Source organism: Melanerpes formicivorus, unplaced genomic scaffold (genome assembly GCF_026170545.1).
Source record: "Melanerpes formicivorus ecotype bairdi unplaced genomic scaffold, bMelFor1.0.p_v2 SCAF_2453, whole genome shotgun sequence".
Taxonomy (NCBI): Eukaryota; Metazoa; Chordata; class Aves; order Piciformes; family Picidae; genus Melanerpes; species Melanerpes formicivorus.
In genome coordinates, this window is record NW_027144804.1 from 6,066 (window position 1) to 19,256 (window position 13,191).

At 65.4% G+C, this 13,191-nt stretch overlaps 1 protein-coding gene across 1 annotated transcript; it reads left to right on the forward strand.

Annotated features, from left to right (window-relative positions):
• Positions 1–447: 447 nt before the first annotated feature.
• LOC137461505 (serine/threonine-protein kinase TAO2-like) lies at positions 448–13,191 on the forward strand. Its single transcript, XM_068171224.1, has 13 exons — positions 448–539; positions 3,625–3,752; positions 4,339–4,449; positions 4,999–5,100; positions 5,706–5,751; positions 5,869–5,965; positions 7,702–7,815; positions 7,925–8,016; positions 9,256–9,349; positions 10,329–10,410; positions 10,676–10,864; positions 12,139–12,321; positions 12,877–13,191. Exons 2-13 carry the CDS (start codon positions 3,636–3,638, stop codon positions 13,111–13,113), a joined length of 1,464 nt encoding a protein of 487 aa, XP_068027325.1. The 5' UTR covers positions 448–539; positions 3,625–3,635; the 3' UTR covers positions 13,114–13,191.

Genomic DNA, 13,191 nt, shown 5'->3' on the forward strand with positions numbered 1-13,191 from the left:
GGCTCCACTCCCTCCTCACCTTCCCCAAGCCCCGCCCGCTATGACGTCAACCCCCGCTCATCCCGCTCCCCCCCTTTCCCCTCCTCCTTCTCCCCTCCAGCAGCCCCCATCGCCGGCGCGGAAAGGCCACTTCCGGTTCGTCACTTCCGCTCTCTCCCAGCCCTCCGCCGGCGCCATCTTGGCTCCGGAGCCGCCAGCGGCGCCAGGGGAAGGGAAGGGGGGGACCCCCAAATCGGCGCCGACTTTCGCGGCGGGGGGGGGGGGTTTTGGGGGGGTGGTCTCGGCCCCCCCTACCCCCCCCAACCCCCCAAGCCTGTTGGGGGGGGGGGGAAGGCGGAGTTTTGGGGGTTGAAAGCGGCGGGGTTTGAAGGCTTAGCTCCGAGGCGGGGGGGGGGGAGGTCGCAGCTTATCATCATCCCCCCCCCCCCCCCCCCCGTCCCGCGCGCCCCCCCCGCGCGCCCACCCCCCGCGCGCCCCCCCGCGCGCGGCCCTCAGCAGGCTCCGAGGGAGGCCTCCGGGAGCGGAGCTGGAGCCTGGAGGTAAGGGGGGGGATGGGGAGGGCCTGGGGGGGCAGGGCCCAGGGGGGGTTATGGGGCAGGGGCTGGGGGTCTGGGGACGGTTATAGGGCAGGGGCTGGGGGGGTTATGGGGCAGGACCTGGGGGACTGGGGGTACTTGTGGGGCAGGGTCTGGGAGGGTTATGGGGCAGGGGCTGGAGGCTTGGGAGGCTGAGGGACCTGGGGGTCAGGGGCTGGGGGGGGCTTGTGGGGCAGGGGCTGGGGGGGTTGAGCGACTTAGGGGGCAGAGGCTGGGGGGGTTATGGGGCAGAGACTGGGGGCCCTGGGGTACTTAGGGGGCAAGGTCTGGGGGGTGGGTCTGGAGGGACTATGGGGCAGGGTCTGGGAGCTTATGGGGCAGAGACTGGGGCCCTGGAGTACTTGGGGGCCAGGGCCTGGGAGGGGTTATGGGGCAGGATCTGGGGGCCTGAGGGGACTTGGGGGGCAGGGCCCGAGGTGCCTGTGGGGGCTGAGGGGCTTGGAGGCATGGGGAAGTTATGGGGCAGGACCTGGGGGCTGAGGGACTTGGGGGGGGGGGGGTTATGGGGCAGGGGCTGGGGGGTTATGGGGCAGAGATTGGGGCCCTGGGGGCAGGGTCTGGGAGGGGTTATGGGGCAGGATCTGGGGGGCTGAGGGACTTGGGGGGGCAGAGACTGGGGGGGCTATGGGTCAGAGGTTGGGGCCCTGGGGTACTTGTGGGGCTGAGGGGCCTGGGGGTGAGGACTTGGGGAAGGTTATGGGGCAGAGGCTGGGGGTTTGGCGTAGTTGTGGGGCAGGGTCTGGGAGGGGTTATGGGGCAGGATCTGGGGGGCTGAGGGACTTGGGGGGCAGAGAGTGGGGGGCTTGGGGGCCTGGGGGTCAGGACTTGGGGGAGGTTATGGGGTAGGGGCTGGGGGCCTGGGGTCTGGGGACGGTTGTAGGGCAGGGGCTGGGGGGGGTTATGGGGCAGGATCTGGGGGCCTGGGGTACTTGTGGGGCAGGGTCTGCAGGGGGTTATGGGGTAGGGGCTGGAGGCTTGGGGGGCTGAGGGACCTGGGGGGCAGGGGCTGGGGGGTTATGGGTCAGAGATTGGGGCCCTGGGGGGCTTGTGGGGCAGGGTCTGGGAGGGGTTATGGGGCAGGGGCTGGGGAGCTGAGGGACTTGGGGGGCAGGGCCCGGGGTGCTTGTGGGGCTGAGGGGCCTGGAGGGTTATGGGGCTGGGGGGCTTGGGGGTCTGAGGGACCTGGGGGACAGGGCCTGGGGGGGGCTTGTGGGGCAGGGGCTGTGGAGTTGAGCGACTTAGGGGGCAGAGACTGGGGGGGTTATGGATCAGAGATTGGGGCCCTGGGGTACTTAGGGGGCAGGGTCTGGGGGGTGGGTCTGGAGGGACTATGGGGCAGGGTCTGGGAGCTTATGGGGCAGAGACTGGGGCCCTGGAGTACTTGGGGGCCAGGGCCTGGGAGGGGTTATGGGGCAGGATCTGGGGGCCTGAGGGACTTGGGGGGCAGGGCCCGAGGTGCCTGTGGGGCTGAGGGGCTTGGAGGCATGGGGAAGTTATGGGGCAGGACCTGGGGGCTGAGGGACTTGGGGGGCAGGACTTGGGGGGGGGGGTTATGGGGCAGGGGCTGGGGGGCTTGTAGGGCAGGGGCTGGGGGGTTATGGGGCAGAGATTGGGGCCCTGGGGGCAGGGTCTGGGAGGGGTTATGGGGCAGGATCTGGGGGGCTGAGGGACTTGGGGGGCAGAGACTGGGGGGGCTATGGGTCAGAGGTTGGGGCCCTGGGGTACTTGTGGGGCTGAGGGGCCTGGGGGTGAGGACTTGGGGGAGGTTATGGGGCAGGGTCTGGGGGGCTGAGGGACTTGGGGGGCAGAGTCTTTGGCCCTGGGCTACTTGTGGGGTAGGGCCTGGGGCGTGGGTCTGGGGGGGCTATGGGGCAGGTTCTGGGAGCTTATGGGGCAGAGATTGGGGCCCTGGGGGCAGGGTCTGGGAGGGGTTATGGGGCAGGATCTGGGGGGCTGAGGGACTTGGGGGGCAGAGACTGGGGGGGGCTATGGGTCAGAGATTGGGGCCCTGGGGGGCTTGTGGGGCTGAGGGGCCTGGGGGGCAGGGCCTGGGGGGTTATGGGGCTGGGGGCTTGGGGGCCTGGGGAAGTTATGGGGCAGGACCTGGGGGCTGAAGGACTTGGGGGGCAGAATCTGGGGCCCTGGGCTACTTGTGGGTCAGGGGCTGGGGGCTTGGGGGGATGAGGGACTTGGGGGGTGGGGTCGGGGGGTCTATGGGGCAGGATCTGGGGGGCTGAGGGACTTGGGGGGCAGGGCCTGGGGGCTTGGGGGTCTGGGGGTCAGGACTTGGGGGAGGTTATGGGGTAGGGACTGGGGGGCTTGGGGGGCTGAGGGACTTGGGGTGCAGGGCTTGGGGGGTTATGGGGCGGGGGCTTGGGGTTTGGGGGGCTGAAGGACTTGGGGGGCAGGGCCCGGGGGTTTATGGGGTAGGGCTTGGGGGGCTGAGAGACTTGGGGGTCAGGGTCTAGGGGCTTGGGGGCCTGGGGGTCAGGACTTGGGGGAGGTTATGGGGTAGGGGCTGGGGGCCTGGGGATGGTTATAGGGCAGGGGCTGGGGGGGTTATGGGTTAGAGATTGGGGCCCTGGGGTACTTGTGGGGCAGGGGCTGGGGGGGGTTATGGGGCAGGACCTGGGGGACTGAGGGAGTTGGGGGGCACAGACTAGGGGGGTTATAGGACAGAGACTGGGGCCCTGGAGTACTTGTGGGGCAGGGGCTGGGGGGGGGGCAGGGCCTAGGGGCTTGGGGGGCTGAGGGACTTGGGGGGCAGATATTGGAGGAGTTATGGGGCAGAGATTGGGGCCCTGGGGGGCTTGTGGGGCAGGGGCTGGGGGGGGCAGGGCCTAGGGGCTTGGGCTGAGGGACTTGGGGGGTGGGGTCTGGGGGGGGGCTATGGGGCAGAGATTGAGGCTCTGGGGGGCTTGTGGGGCAGGGGCTGGGGGGGCTGAGGGGGACTGGGGGGGGTGCAGGGCCTGGGGGGAGCTGTGGGGCCCCAGTGGGTCCTGCCCCATCGGTTGCTGTGTGTGGCCAGCAGGGGGCGCCATGCCCTGGCGGCCGCGGGACCCTGCAGTGGCTGAGCTCTTCCACAAGGGGGACCCCCAGGAGCTGTTCGCTGACCTGCGGGAGATTGGCCATGGCAGCTTCGGCGCCGTCTACAGCGTGAGTGACCCCCAGCGGCCGCAGGGGGAACTGCAGCAGCCCCTGCATGGCTTACAGTGACCCTGAAGCAGCCACAGTGACCCTTAGGGAGCCACAGTGACCCCCAGCGGCCGCAGGGGGGAACTGCAGCGGCCCCTATGTGACTTACAGTGACCCTGAAGGAGCCACAGTGACCCTTAGGGAGCCACAGTGACCCCCAGCGGCCGCAGGGGGAACTGCAGCGGCCCCTGCATGGCTTACAGTGACCCTGAAGCAGCCACAGTGACCCTTAGGGAGCCGCAGTGACCCCCAGTGGCTGCACAGGGAACTGCAGCAGCCCCTGCATGGCTTACAGTGACCCTGAAGCAGCCACAGCGACCCTTAGGGAGCCACAGTGACCTCCAGTGGCCACACAGGGAACTGCAGTGGCCGCTGAGTGTCCTATAGTGGTCCCTATCGACCCCTAGTGGGCCCAGAGTGACCCCTGAGTGATCTCTAGTGACCCACAGCACCCTCTAAGTGACCCCTAGTGAGCTCTAGACCCTTAGGTGACCCCCAAGTGGTAGCCTTGAGACATCCCCCCAAGGGATCCTCACTTCTGGGGCAGGCTCTGGGCGCTTACGGAGCTCTGCCCCACGCCTCCAGGCCCAGGGACCTGCGCACCAATGAGGTTGTGGCCATCAAGAAGATGTCCTACAGCGGCAAGCACTCCAATGAGGTCAGGTCTGCCCTGCACCTGGGGGGGTCCAGCCCCACACTTAGGGGTCCCAGTCCCCCCAACCCTTCATGTCTGGGTCTTAGCCCCACACTTATGGCTCCAGCCCCCCATCTGTGGGTCCCAGCCCCACGTATATGGGTCTCAGCCCCCCCATTATGGGTCCCAGTTCCCCCTGCCCCCCATCTGTGGGTCCCAGCCCCACACTTTTGGCTCCAGCCCCCCCCCATTTGTGGGTCCCAGTCCCACATATATGGGTCCCAGCCCCCTCAGCCCTCCCTTTATGTGTCCCAGTCCCCCCTGCCCCCCACCTGTGGGTCCCAGTCCCCACACTTCTGGGTCCCAACCTCCCCAGGCCTCTACCTGTGGGTCCCAGCTGCCACCCATGAGTCCTGCCCCACACTTCTGGGTCCCAGTTCCTCCATCCCCTCCGTTTCTAGCTCCCCAAAGACTTTTCCTCTGCCCCCCCCCCACACCTCCCTGCCCCACACCTCCCTGCCCCACACTTCCCTGCCCCACACCTCCCTGCCCCACACTTCCCTGCCCCTGTAGAAGTGGAAGGAGATCATCAAGGAGGTGAAGCTGCTCCAGAAGCTGCAGCATCCCAACACCATCCAGAGCAGAGGCTGCTACCTGCGGGACCACACAGCCTGGGTGAGCCTGACCCCTAAGTGGGGGGGGGCTGGGACCCCTAAGTGGGGATTTGGAGTTCAGCAGTGGAGGTTTGGGACCCCTAGGAAGGGGTTTGGAGGGGGCCTGGGGCCCAGAAGTGGGGTTGGAGGGCCCCAAAATAGGGGCTGGGGGTCCAAAAATGGGGCCTGGGGGAAGCTGGGACCCCCATGTGTGGGGCTGGGACCCATAAGTGGGGGGCTGGGACCCAGAGGAGGGGGTTTGGGGTCCAAAAATGGGGCTGGGGGGGGGGGGGGGGGCTGGGACCCATAAGTGGAGTTTGGGACTCCTAAGTCTGGGGCTGGACCCCTAAGTAGGGGGTTGGGACCCATAGGAAGGGGTTTGGAGGGGGCCTGGGGCCCACAAGTGGGGTTGGGGGGGCCCCAAAATGGGGCCTGGGGGGGGAGCTGGGACCCCTAAGTGTGAGGCCTAGAAACAGGTCTGGGGAGGTCTGGGTGGGTCTGGGACCCCCAAGTCTGGGTCTAGACCCCACCTCTGGGGCCAAGTCCTGCCCCATAAGTGGTATCTGTGGGGCAGAGGCCTCACTTGTGGGTCCCTGCCCCCCACCTCCCCCCCCTCCCCCCCCCCAGCTGGCCATGGAGCACTGCCTGGGTTCAGCCTCTGACCTGCTGCAGGGTGAGTGCCAGGAGCTGTGGGGCAGAGGTTGGGGGGCAGAGGTTGGGGGGGTGCCCCCCCCCCACCCCGTCCCTGGGTGCCTGTGGGGCTGCCCCACAGCTTCCTCTGCCCCCCAAGTGCTGAAGAGGCCTCTGGAGGAGGTGGAGATCGCAGCCATCGTCCACGGGGCCCTGCGGGGCCTGGCCTACCTGCATGGCCTCAGCATCATCCACAGGTGTGGGGCTGCCCCCTAGCTGCCCCATGGCGACCCACCAGTGCCCCACCAGTGCCCCAGGGCCGCCCCATAGCGACCCACAGGGAATCAGAGCCCTGTAGGGATCTGGAGGGGACTCACAGGGGTTCACAGGCATGAAGAGCTGCCTCAGAGCTGCCCCATAGCAGCCCACAAGGGACCCACAAGTGACCCAGGGCTGCCCCATAGCACTGCAGAGTCCTATGGGGATCTATAAAGTTCTATTGGAACCCACAGAGACCCATAGGAGTCATAGGGACCCATAGAGACCATAGGAACTCATAGGCATCATAGGGACCCATAGAGACCCATAGGGACCCATAGAGACCTGTAGGGGCCATAGGGACTTGTAAGGACCAATAGAGACCCATAGGGACCCATAGAGACCTATAGGGACCCATAGACACCCATAGGGACTCATAGAGACCTATAGGGGCCATAGGAACCATAGACACCCATAGGAATCATAGGGTCTCATAGGGAGCTATAGGGGCCATAAGGACCCATAGAGACCTGTAGGGGCCATAGGGTCTCATAGGGACCCATAGGCACCTATAGGGGCCATAAGAACTCATAGGAAGCCATAGAGACCCATGGGGACTCATAGTGACCCATAGGGGCCATAGGAACTCATAGGGACCCATAAAGACCAATAGGGGCCATAGGAACTCATAGGAACCTACAGGGACCATAGAGACCCATAGGGGTCATACGGACTCATAGGGGCCCATAGGGGCTATAGGGACTCATAGAGACCCATAGGGATCCATAGGAACTCAGAGGACCCATAGAGACCCATAGGGCCCATAGGGACACGTAGTGACCCATAGAGACCTATAGGGGCCATAGGGTCTCATAGGGACCCATAGAGACCCATAGGGACCCATAGGGACTCATAGGGACCCATAGAGACCTACAGGGGCCATAGGGTCTCATAGAGACCATAGGGACCCATAGGGGCCATAGGGACCCATAGAGACGTATAGGGATCCTAGGATCTCATAGGGACCCATAGAGACTCACAGAGACCCATAGGGACTGTAGGGTCTCATAGGGACTCATAGAGACCCATAGGGGCCATAGGAACCCATAGAGACCCATAGGGGCCACAGGGACTCATAGGGATCCATAGACACCCATAGGGACTCATAGCGACCCATAGAGATCTATAGGGGCCATAGAATCTCATAGGGACCCATAGAGACCTATAGGGGCCATAGGGTCTCATAGAGACCCATAGGGAACCCATAGAGACACATAGAAACACATAAGGATTCCTAGAGACCCATAGGGACCATGGGGACCCCTAGAGACCCATGGGGACCATAGAGACCCATAGAAACCCATGGGAACCATAAGGACCCATAGAGACTCATAGGATCTCATAGGGGCTATAGGGACCCATAGAGAGCTATGGGGACTGTAGGGACCGTAGAGTCCCTGGGGGCTGAATGGGACCCATAGGAGCCATAGGAATCCATAGGGACCCATAGAGACCATAGGGCCCCAGAGGGTCCATAGAGACCTATAGAAGTCCATAGGGACCTTAGGGATCCATAGGCCCCCCCCTGACTCCCCCTTGTGCCCCCCCCGCTCCTCCCCAACCCCTCCCAGCCCTCCCCCTGCCCCCCTACTCCCTTCCCCACACCCCCCCCCACCACCCCCCTTAGCCCCGCCCCCCTCCCCTGACTCCTCCCCTTTGCCCCCCCCCCCCCCAGGGACGTCAAAGCTGCCAACATCCTGCTGAGCTCCCAGGGCCAGGCCAAGCTTGGGGACTTCGGCTCTGCCTCTCCCTCCTGCCCTGCCAGGTCCCTGGTGGGGACTCCTTACTGGTGAGTGCCCACCCCCAGCCCCTCCCCCACTCCCTTCTGAGGGGGGTGGGCCCTTCCCCCACCCCCCACCCCCCCACCCCTCCCTTGGCTTCCCTTCCCCTCCCCCCAGGATGGCCCCGGAGGTGATCCTGGCCATGGAGGAAGGGAACTACGATGGCAGAGCTGATGTCTGGTCCCTGGGCATCACCTGCATCGAGCTGGGTGAGGGCTGGGGGGCGGCTGGGGGGCAGCTGGGGGGCTGGGGGGGGCACCAGGAGTGCATAGAGGGGGCAGGGAGGGCTTCTGAGGGGGCTCAGAGGTGAAGCGGGGGGGCGGGTAGGGGAAGGGGCTGGGAGGGGGAACCAAGAGGTGGAGGAGGGCAGGGAGGGGGCAGGGAGTGCTCCTTGGGGAGGGGGCACCTGAGGGGTAGGGGAGGGGGCTGGGAGGGGCAGGGAAGGCAGCCAGGGGGAAGGGGGAGGAAGCAGGGGGAAGGGAGAGGGGGCAGGGAGGGGGCCAGGAGGTGGAGGAGGGCAGGGAGGACACCAAGGGGGCTGGGAGGGGTCTGAGGGGGGGGCTAGCAGGGTCCTTAGAGGGGTCTGGGGTCTCCCTGGGCCAGGGGGGGGTCCTGGAAGGTCCTCGGTGAGCAGCTAGGAGGATTCCTGGGGGGGGCTTAGAGGCTCCTTGGGGGTCTGAGGGGGCTGGGAGAGGTCCCAGGGGGTCTGGGAGGGTCCTGGGGGGGAGGTCCTGGAAGGGTCCTGGGGGCTGGGAGGATTCTTGGGGGGTCTGGGGGGGGGTGGGGGGGGTCTGGAGGGTCCTTGGGGGTCTAGGGGCTCTATGAAGGTCTGAGGAGGGCTCTGGGAGGGGGCTGAGGGGTTCCTTATGGGGGGGCTGAGGGGGGTCCTGGGGGGGCTGAGGGGACCCTTATGGGGGGCTGAGGGTGTCCTTATGGGAGGGTCCTTATGGGGGGCTGGAGGGGTCCTTATGGGGGGGGCTGAGGGGGTCCTTGGGGGGCTGAGAGGGTCCTCATGGGGGGGGGGCTGAGGGGGGTCCTTATGGGAGGAGGCTGAGGGGGTCCTTGGGGGGGTCTGAGGGGGTCCCTAGTGGGGGGCTTGGGGGGGTCCCTTGGCGGGGGGCCAAGGGGGTCCTTATGGGGGGGGCTGAGGGGGTCCTTATGGGGAGGCTGTGGGAGGCTGAAGGGGGGGGCTGAGGGGGCTCCTTATGGGGGGGCTCAGGGGGGTCCTTATGGGGAGGGGGGGGGGGTCGGGGGGTCCTGGGGTGTGGAGTCTCCCTTGGGGGCCAGGGAGGGGGGGGTGGGAAGCTCTTGGGGGGGGGGTCTGGAGGTTGGGGGGGCTGGGAGGCTCTTGGGGGGGGTTTGGGTGTCCTTGTGGGGGTCTGGAGTCACCCCCTGGGGGTCTCCCCTCCTCCTCCTGAGCCCTCCCCCTCGCCCCCTCCCCCGGGCAGCGGAGCGGAGGCCTCCCCTGTTCCAGCTCAACGCCATGAGTGCCTTGTACCACATCGCCCAGGGGCAGCCCCCGGCCCTGCAGCCCGCCCACTGGTGAGGCCACGCCCCCCCTGCAGCAAGCCACGCCCCCCTTCAGCAAACCACGCCCCCCCTGCAGCAAGCCACGCCCCCCTCCCACCTTCGTCCTCTGTCCAGAACTCCCTTGCCCCAAGCCGGTAGCCCCTCCCCTGCCCCCATAAGCTCCTCCCACCCCCCTCAAGCCCCTCCCCAGCCCCCTCCCGGCCCCCAAAGCCCCGCCCTGACCCCCCCCCCCGGAAGCTCCTCCCCCCCAGCCGCCCCTCCTCTGAGTCCCTCCCCCCCAAACCGGATGTCCCTCCCCCACCCTGTAAGCTCCTCCCATGAAGTCCCCAGCCCCCTCCCAGCCCCTAATGCCCCTCCCAGGCCGGAAGCCCCTCCCTCAAACCGGAAGTGCCTCCCTTCCCCACCCCTCAACCCCCTCCCCGAAGCCCCCAGCCCCACCCCAGACCCCCAGCTTGAACCCCCCAGCAGCCCCACCTCCCCTCCCCACCCCTCCAAGCCCCTCCCCTAAACCTGAAGTCTTTCCCCCCCACATTGAAAGCCCCTCCCCCACTAGCCCCTCCCCCCCCTTCCCGCCCCCCACACCTGGAAGCCCCTCCCCCAAACTGGAAGCTACTCCCCCACCCCTGGATACCCCTCCCCCCAGACCAGAAGCCCCTCCCACCAGACTGGCAGCTCCTCCCCCACACCTGGAAGCCCCTCCCCCAAACTGGAAGCTACTCCCCCACCCCTGGATACCCCTCCCCCCAGACCAGAAGCTCCTCCCACCAGACTGGCAGCTCCTCCCCCACACCTGGAAGCCCCTCCCCCAATCTGGAAGCCCCCTCCCCCCTCTCCCTCTGCAGTCCCCAGCCTCCAAAATCCACCCCCCACACACCTTGACCCCCCCCCCCAGGAAGCTCCTCCCCCCCAGAAACTCCTCCCCCACCTTCCCCACCCCCCCCAACTCGAAGCCCCGCCCCCCTGAGCCCCTCCCTGCTCTCCCATTGGCCAGGTCTGCTCTCTTCCTGCTCTTTGTCTCCTGCTGCCTGCAGAAGCAGCCCTGGGCCCGGCCCAGCTCCCAGAGCCTCCTCCAGGTAACCCTCTCGGCCAATCAGGGCTCGGCCCCGCCCACCCGGGGGCCCCGAGGCTCCGCCCACCCCCTCCGTTGGGGCCAATGGGAGCCTGGGGGGTGGGAGGGGCCCGAGGGGAGCCCCAAGGAAAGGTCCTCAGGAGGGGCCAGGGGGGGCTGGGGGCAGCCTGGGGCCACCTTGAGGCCACCAGGGGAGGTCCTCAGTGGCCACCTTGGAGCTCTTGGTGGCCACCATGGGACCCCCCCCTGAGGCCCTCCCTGTCCCCCAGCACAGCTTCCTGCAGCGCCAGCGCCCCCCAGAGGTCCTCCTGGAGCTGCTGGAGAGGACCAAGGAGGCCCTGAAGGGCCTGGGGCAGCTCCAGCGCCGCCGGCCCCAGGAGCTCCACCTGCAGCAGAGCCCTGGGGAGGAGGAGGAGGAGGAGGAAGAGGAGGAGGAAGAGGAAGAGGAGGAGGAGGAGGTGAGGAAGGACCACCAGGAGCTTCTGAAGAGGTTCTTGGAGGCCTTGAGGCCACCTTGGGACCTCCTCAAGGCCTTTATTGACCACTTTGGGGTCTTGGGGGGCACCTTGGGACCCTCCTCAGGAGGCTCTGGAGGCCTTGAGGCCACCTCAGCACCTGGTTGGTCTCCTTGGACCTTCTCAGGCTCTTGGTTGACCTCTTGGAGCTCTCAGTTGACCTCTTTAGGTCTTGGTTGACCTCAACCTGGTTGACTTGGTGGATCTTAGACCTCAAGCTCTTGGTTGACCTCTTGGAGCTTTCAGTTGACCTCTTTAAGTCTTGGTTGATCTCCTTGGACCTTCTCAAGCTCTTGGTTGAGCTCTTTAGGTCCTGGTTGACCTCCTTGGACCTTCTCAAGCTCTTGATTGACCTCTTGGAGCTCTTAGTTGACCTCTTTAGGTCTTGGTTGACCTCCTTGGAGCTTCTGAAGCTTTTGGTTGACCTCTTTAGGTCTTGGTTGAGGTCCTTAGACCTTCTCAAGCTCTTGGTTGACCTCTTGGAGCTCTTAGTTGACCTCTTTAGGTCTTGGTTGACCTCAGCCTGGTTGACTTGGTTGATCTTAGGCCTCAAGCTCTTGGTTGACCTTTCTCAGGTCTTGGTTGACCTCTTTGGACCTTCTCAAGCTCTTGGTTGACCTCTTGGAGCTCTCAGTTGACCTCTTTAGGTCCTGGTTGACCTCCTTGGACTTTCTGAAGCTCTTGGTTGACCTCCTGGAGCTCTCAGTTGACCTCTTTAGGTCTTGGTTGACCTCAGCCTGGTTGACTTGGTTGATCTTAGGCCTCAAGCTTTTGGTTGACCTCTTTAGGTCCTGGTTGACCTCCTTGGACCTTCTCAAGCTGTTGGTTGACCTCTTTAGGTCTTGGTTGACCTCAGCCTGGCTGACTTGGTTGATCTTAGACCTCAAGCTCTTGGTTGACCTCTTTAAGCCTTGGTTGATCTTCTTGGACCTTCTCAAGTTCTTGATTGACCTCTTTAAGTCTTGGTTGATCTCTTTGAACCTTCTCAAGCTCTTGGTTGACCTCTTGGAGCTCTCAGTTGACCTCTTTAAGTCCTGGTTGACCTCCTTGGTCCTTCTCAAGCTCTTGGTTGACCTCTTTAGGTCTTGTTTGATCTCAGCCTGGTTGACTTGGTTGATCTTAGGCCTCAAGCTCTTGGTTGAGCTCTTTAGGTCCTGGTTGACCTCCTTGGACCTTCTCAAGCTCTTGGTTGTCCCCCCCTGGGGTTGTCCCCACAGGAGGAGGTGGAGCTGGAGGAGCTCCTGGGCAGCTCCAGCAGCAGCTTGGAGCAGGACCTGCAGGAGGCAGCAGCAGGAGGAGAGGAAGAGGAGGAGGAGGAGGAAGAGGAGGAAGAGGATGGGGAAGGTCCTCAGGTGGCCACCAAGGTCCAGGAGGAGACCTCCAGCAGCTGCAACCTGGCGGTGAGTGGAGCTGGGCAGCTCCTGATTGGTTCCCACCCCCCTCTGACCCCCACCTCCCTCCCCATTGGTCTCCCAGCAGCCAATCAGGACGTAGCAGGTGAGGGTGGAGCCGAGCCAGGGCCAATCAGGGCTGGAGAAGGAGCTGCAGGGGCAGCGATTGGCCAGGAGGCACCAAGCAGAGGGGGGGAGGAGGGGCTTGGAGGGAAGGGGAGGGGCTTAGCGAGAAAGGGGAGGGGCTTAGAGCGAAAGGGGAGGGGCTTAGAGGGATGTGGTTAGGTGGGAGGAGCTTTACAGGGCGTGGCCAGCTCTGATTGGTCGAGAGGGGACTGGGGAAAAGGGCGGGGATGGGAGGGGGGTGGGGCTAAGCCCCCAATAGGAATACCTCAGAAGACCTTTGGGTGCAGGTGGGAGGGGGCTAAAGAGGGTGTGGCCGGGTGGGAGGGGCCTAAAGGGGCGTGGCTGGGCTCTGATTGGCTGGGAGGGGCCTAGAAAGCCTCTGAGGAGCCTCTTGGGGGCCTGGGAGGTCTCTCAGGAGGTTTTTTTCCCTCTCCCCAGGAGCTGCCAGGGAGCCCTCAGGACCTGGCTGCTGCCTCCCCTGCAGGGGAGCTCAAGATGGCTGCAGGGGAGCCCAAAATGAAGGCTGGGGGGGGGTCCCCCCCCCCCAAATGGCAGAGGGGGGCCCCAAGGTGGCTGCAGGGGGAGCACAAAACCGCCGGCAGGGAGCCCAAGATGGCGGCCAAGGAGCCCAAGATGGCGGCCGAGCCTCAGGGAGTGGCACCAAGAAGCCTTTAAAAGGACCTCAGGGGGCCCCCAGAGCGGCGCTGGAGGAGCCCAAAGGGGCCCCAGGGGACCCCAAAACGGAGTCGGAGT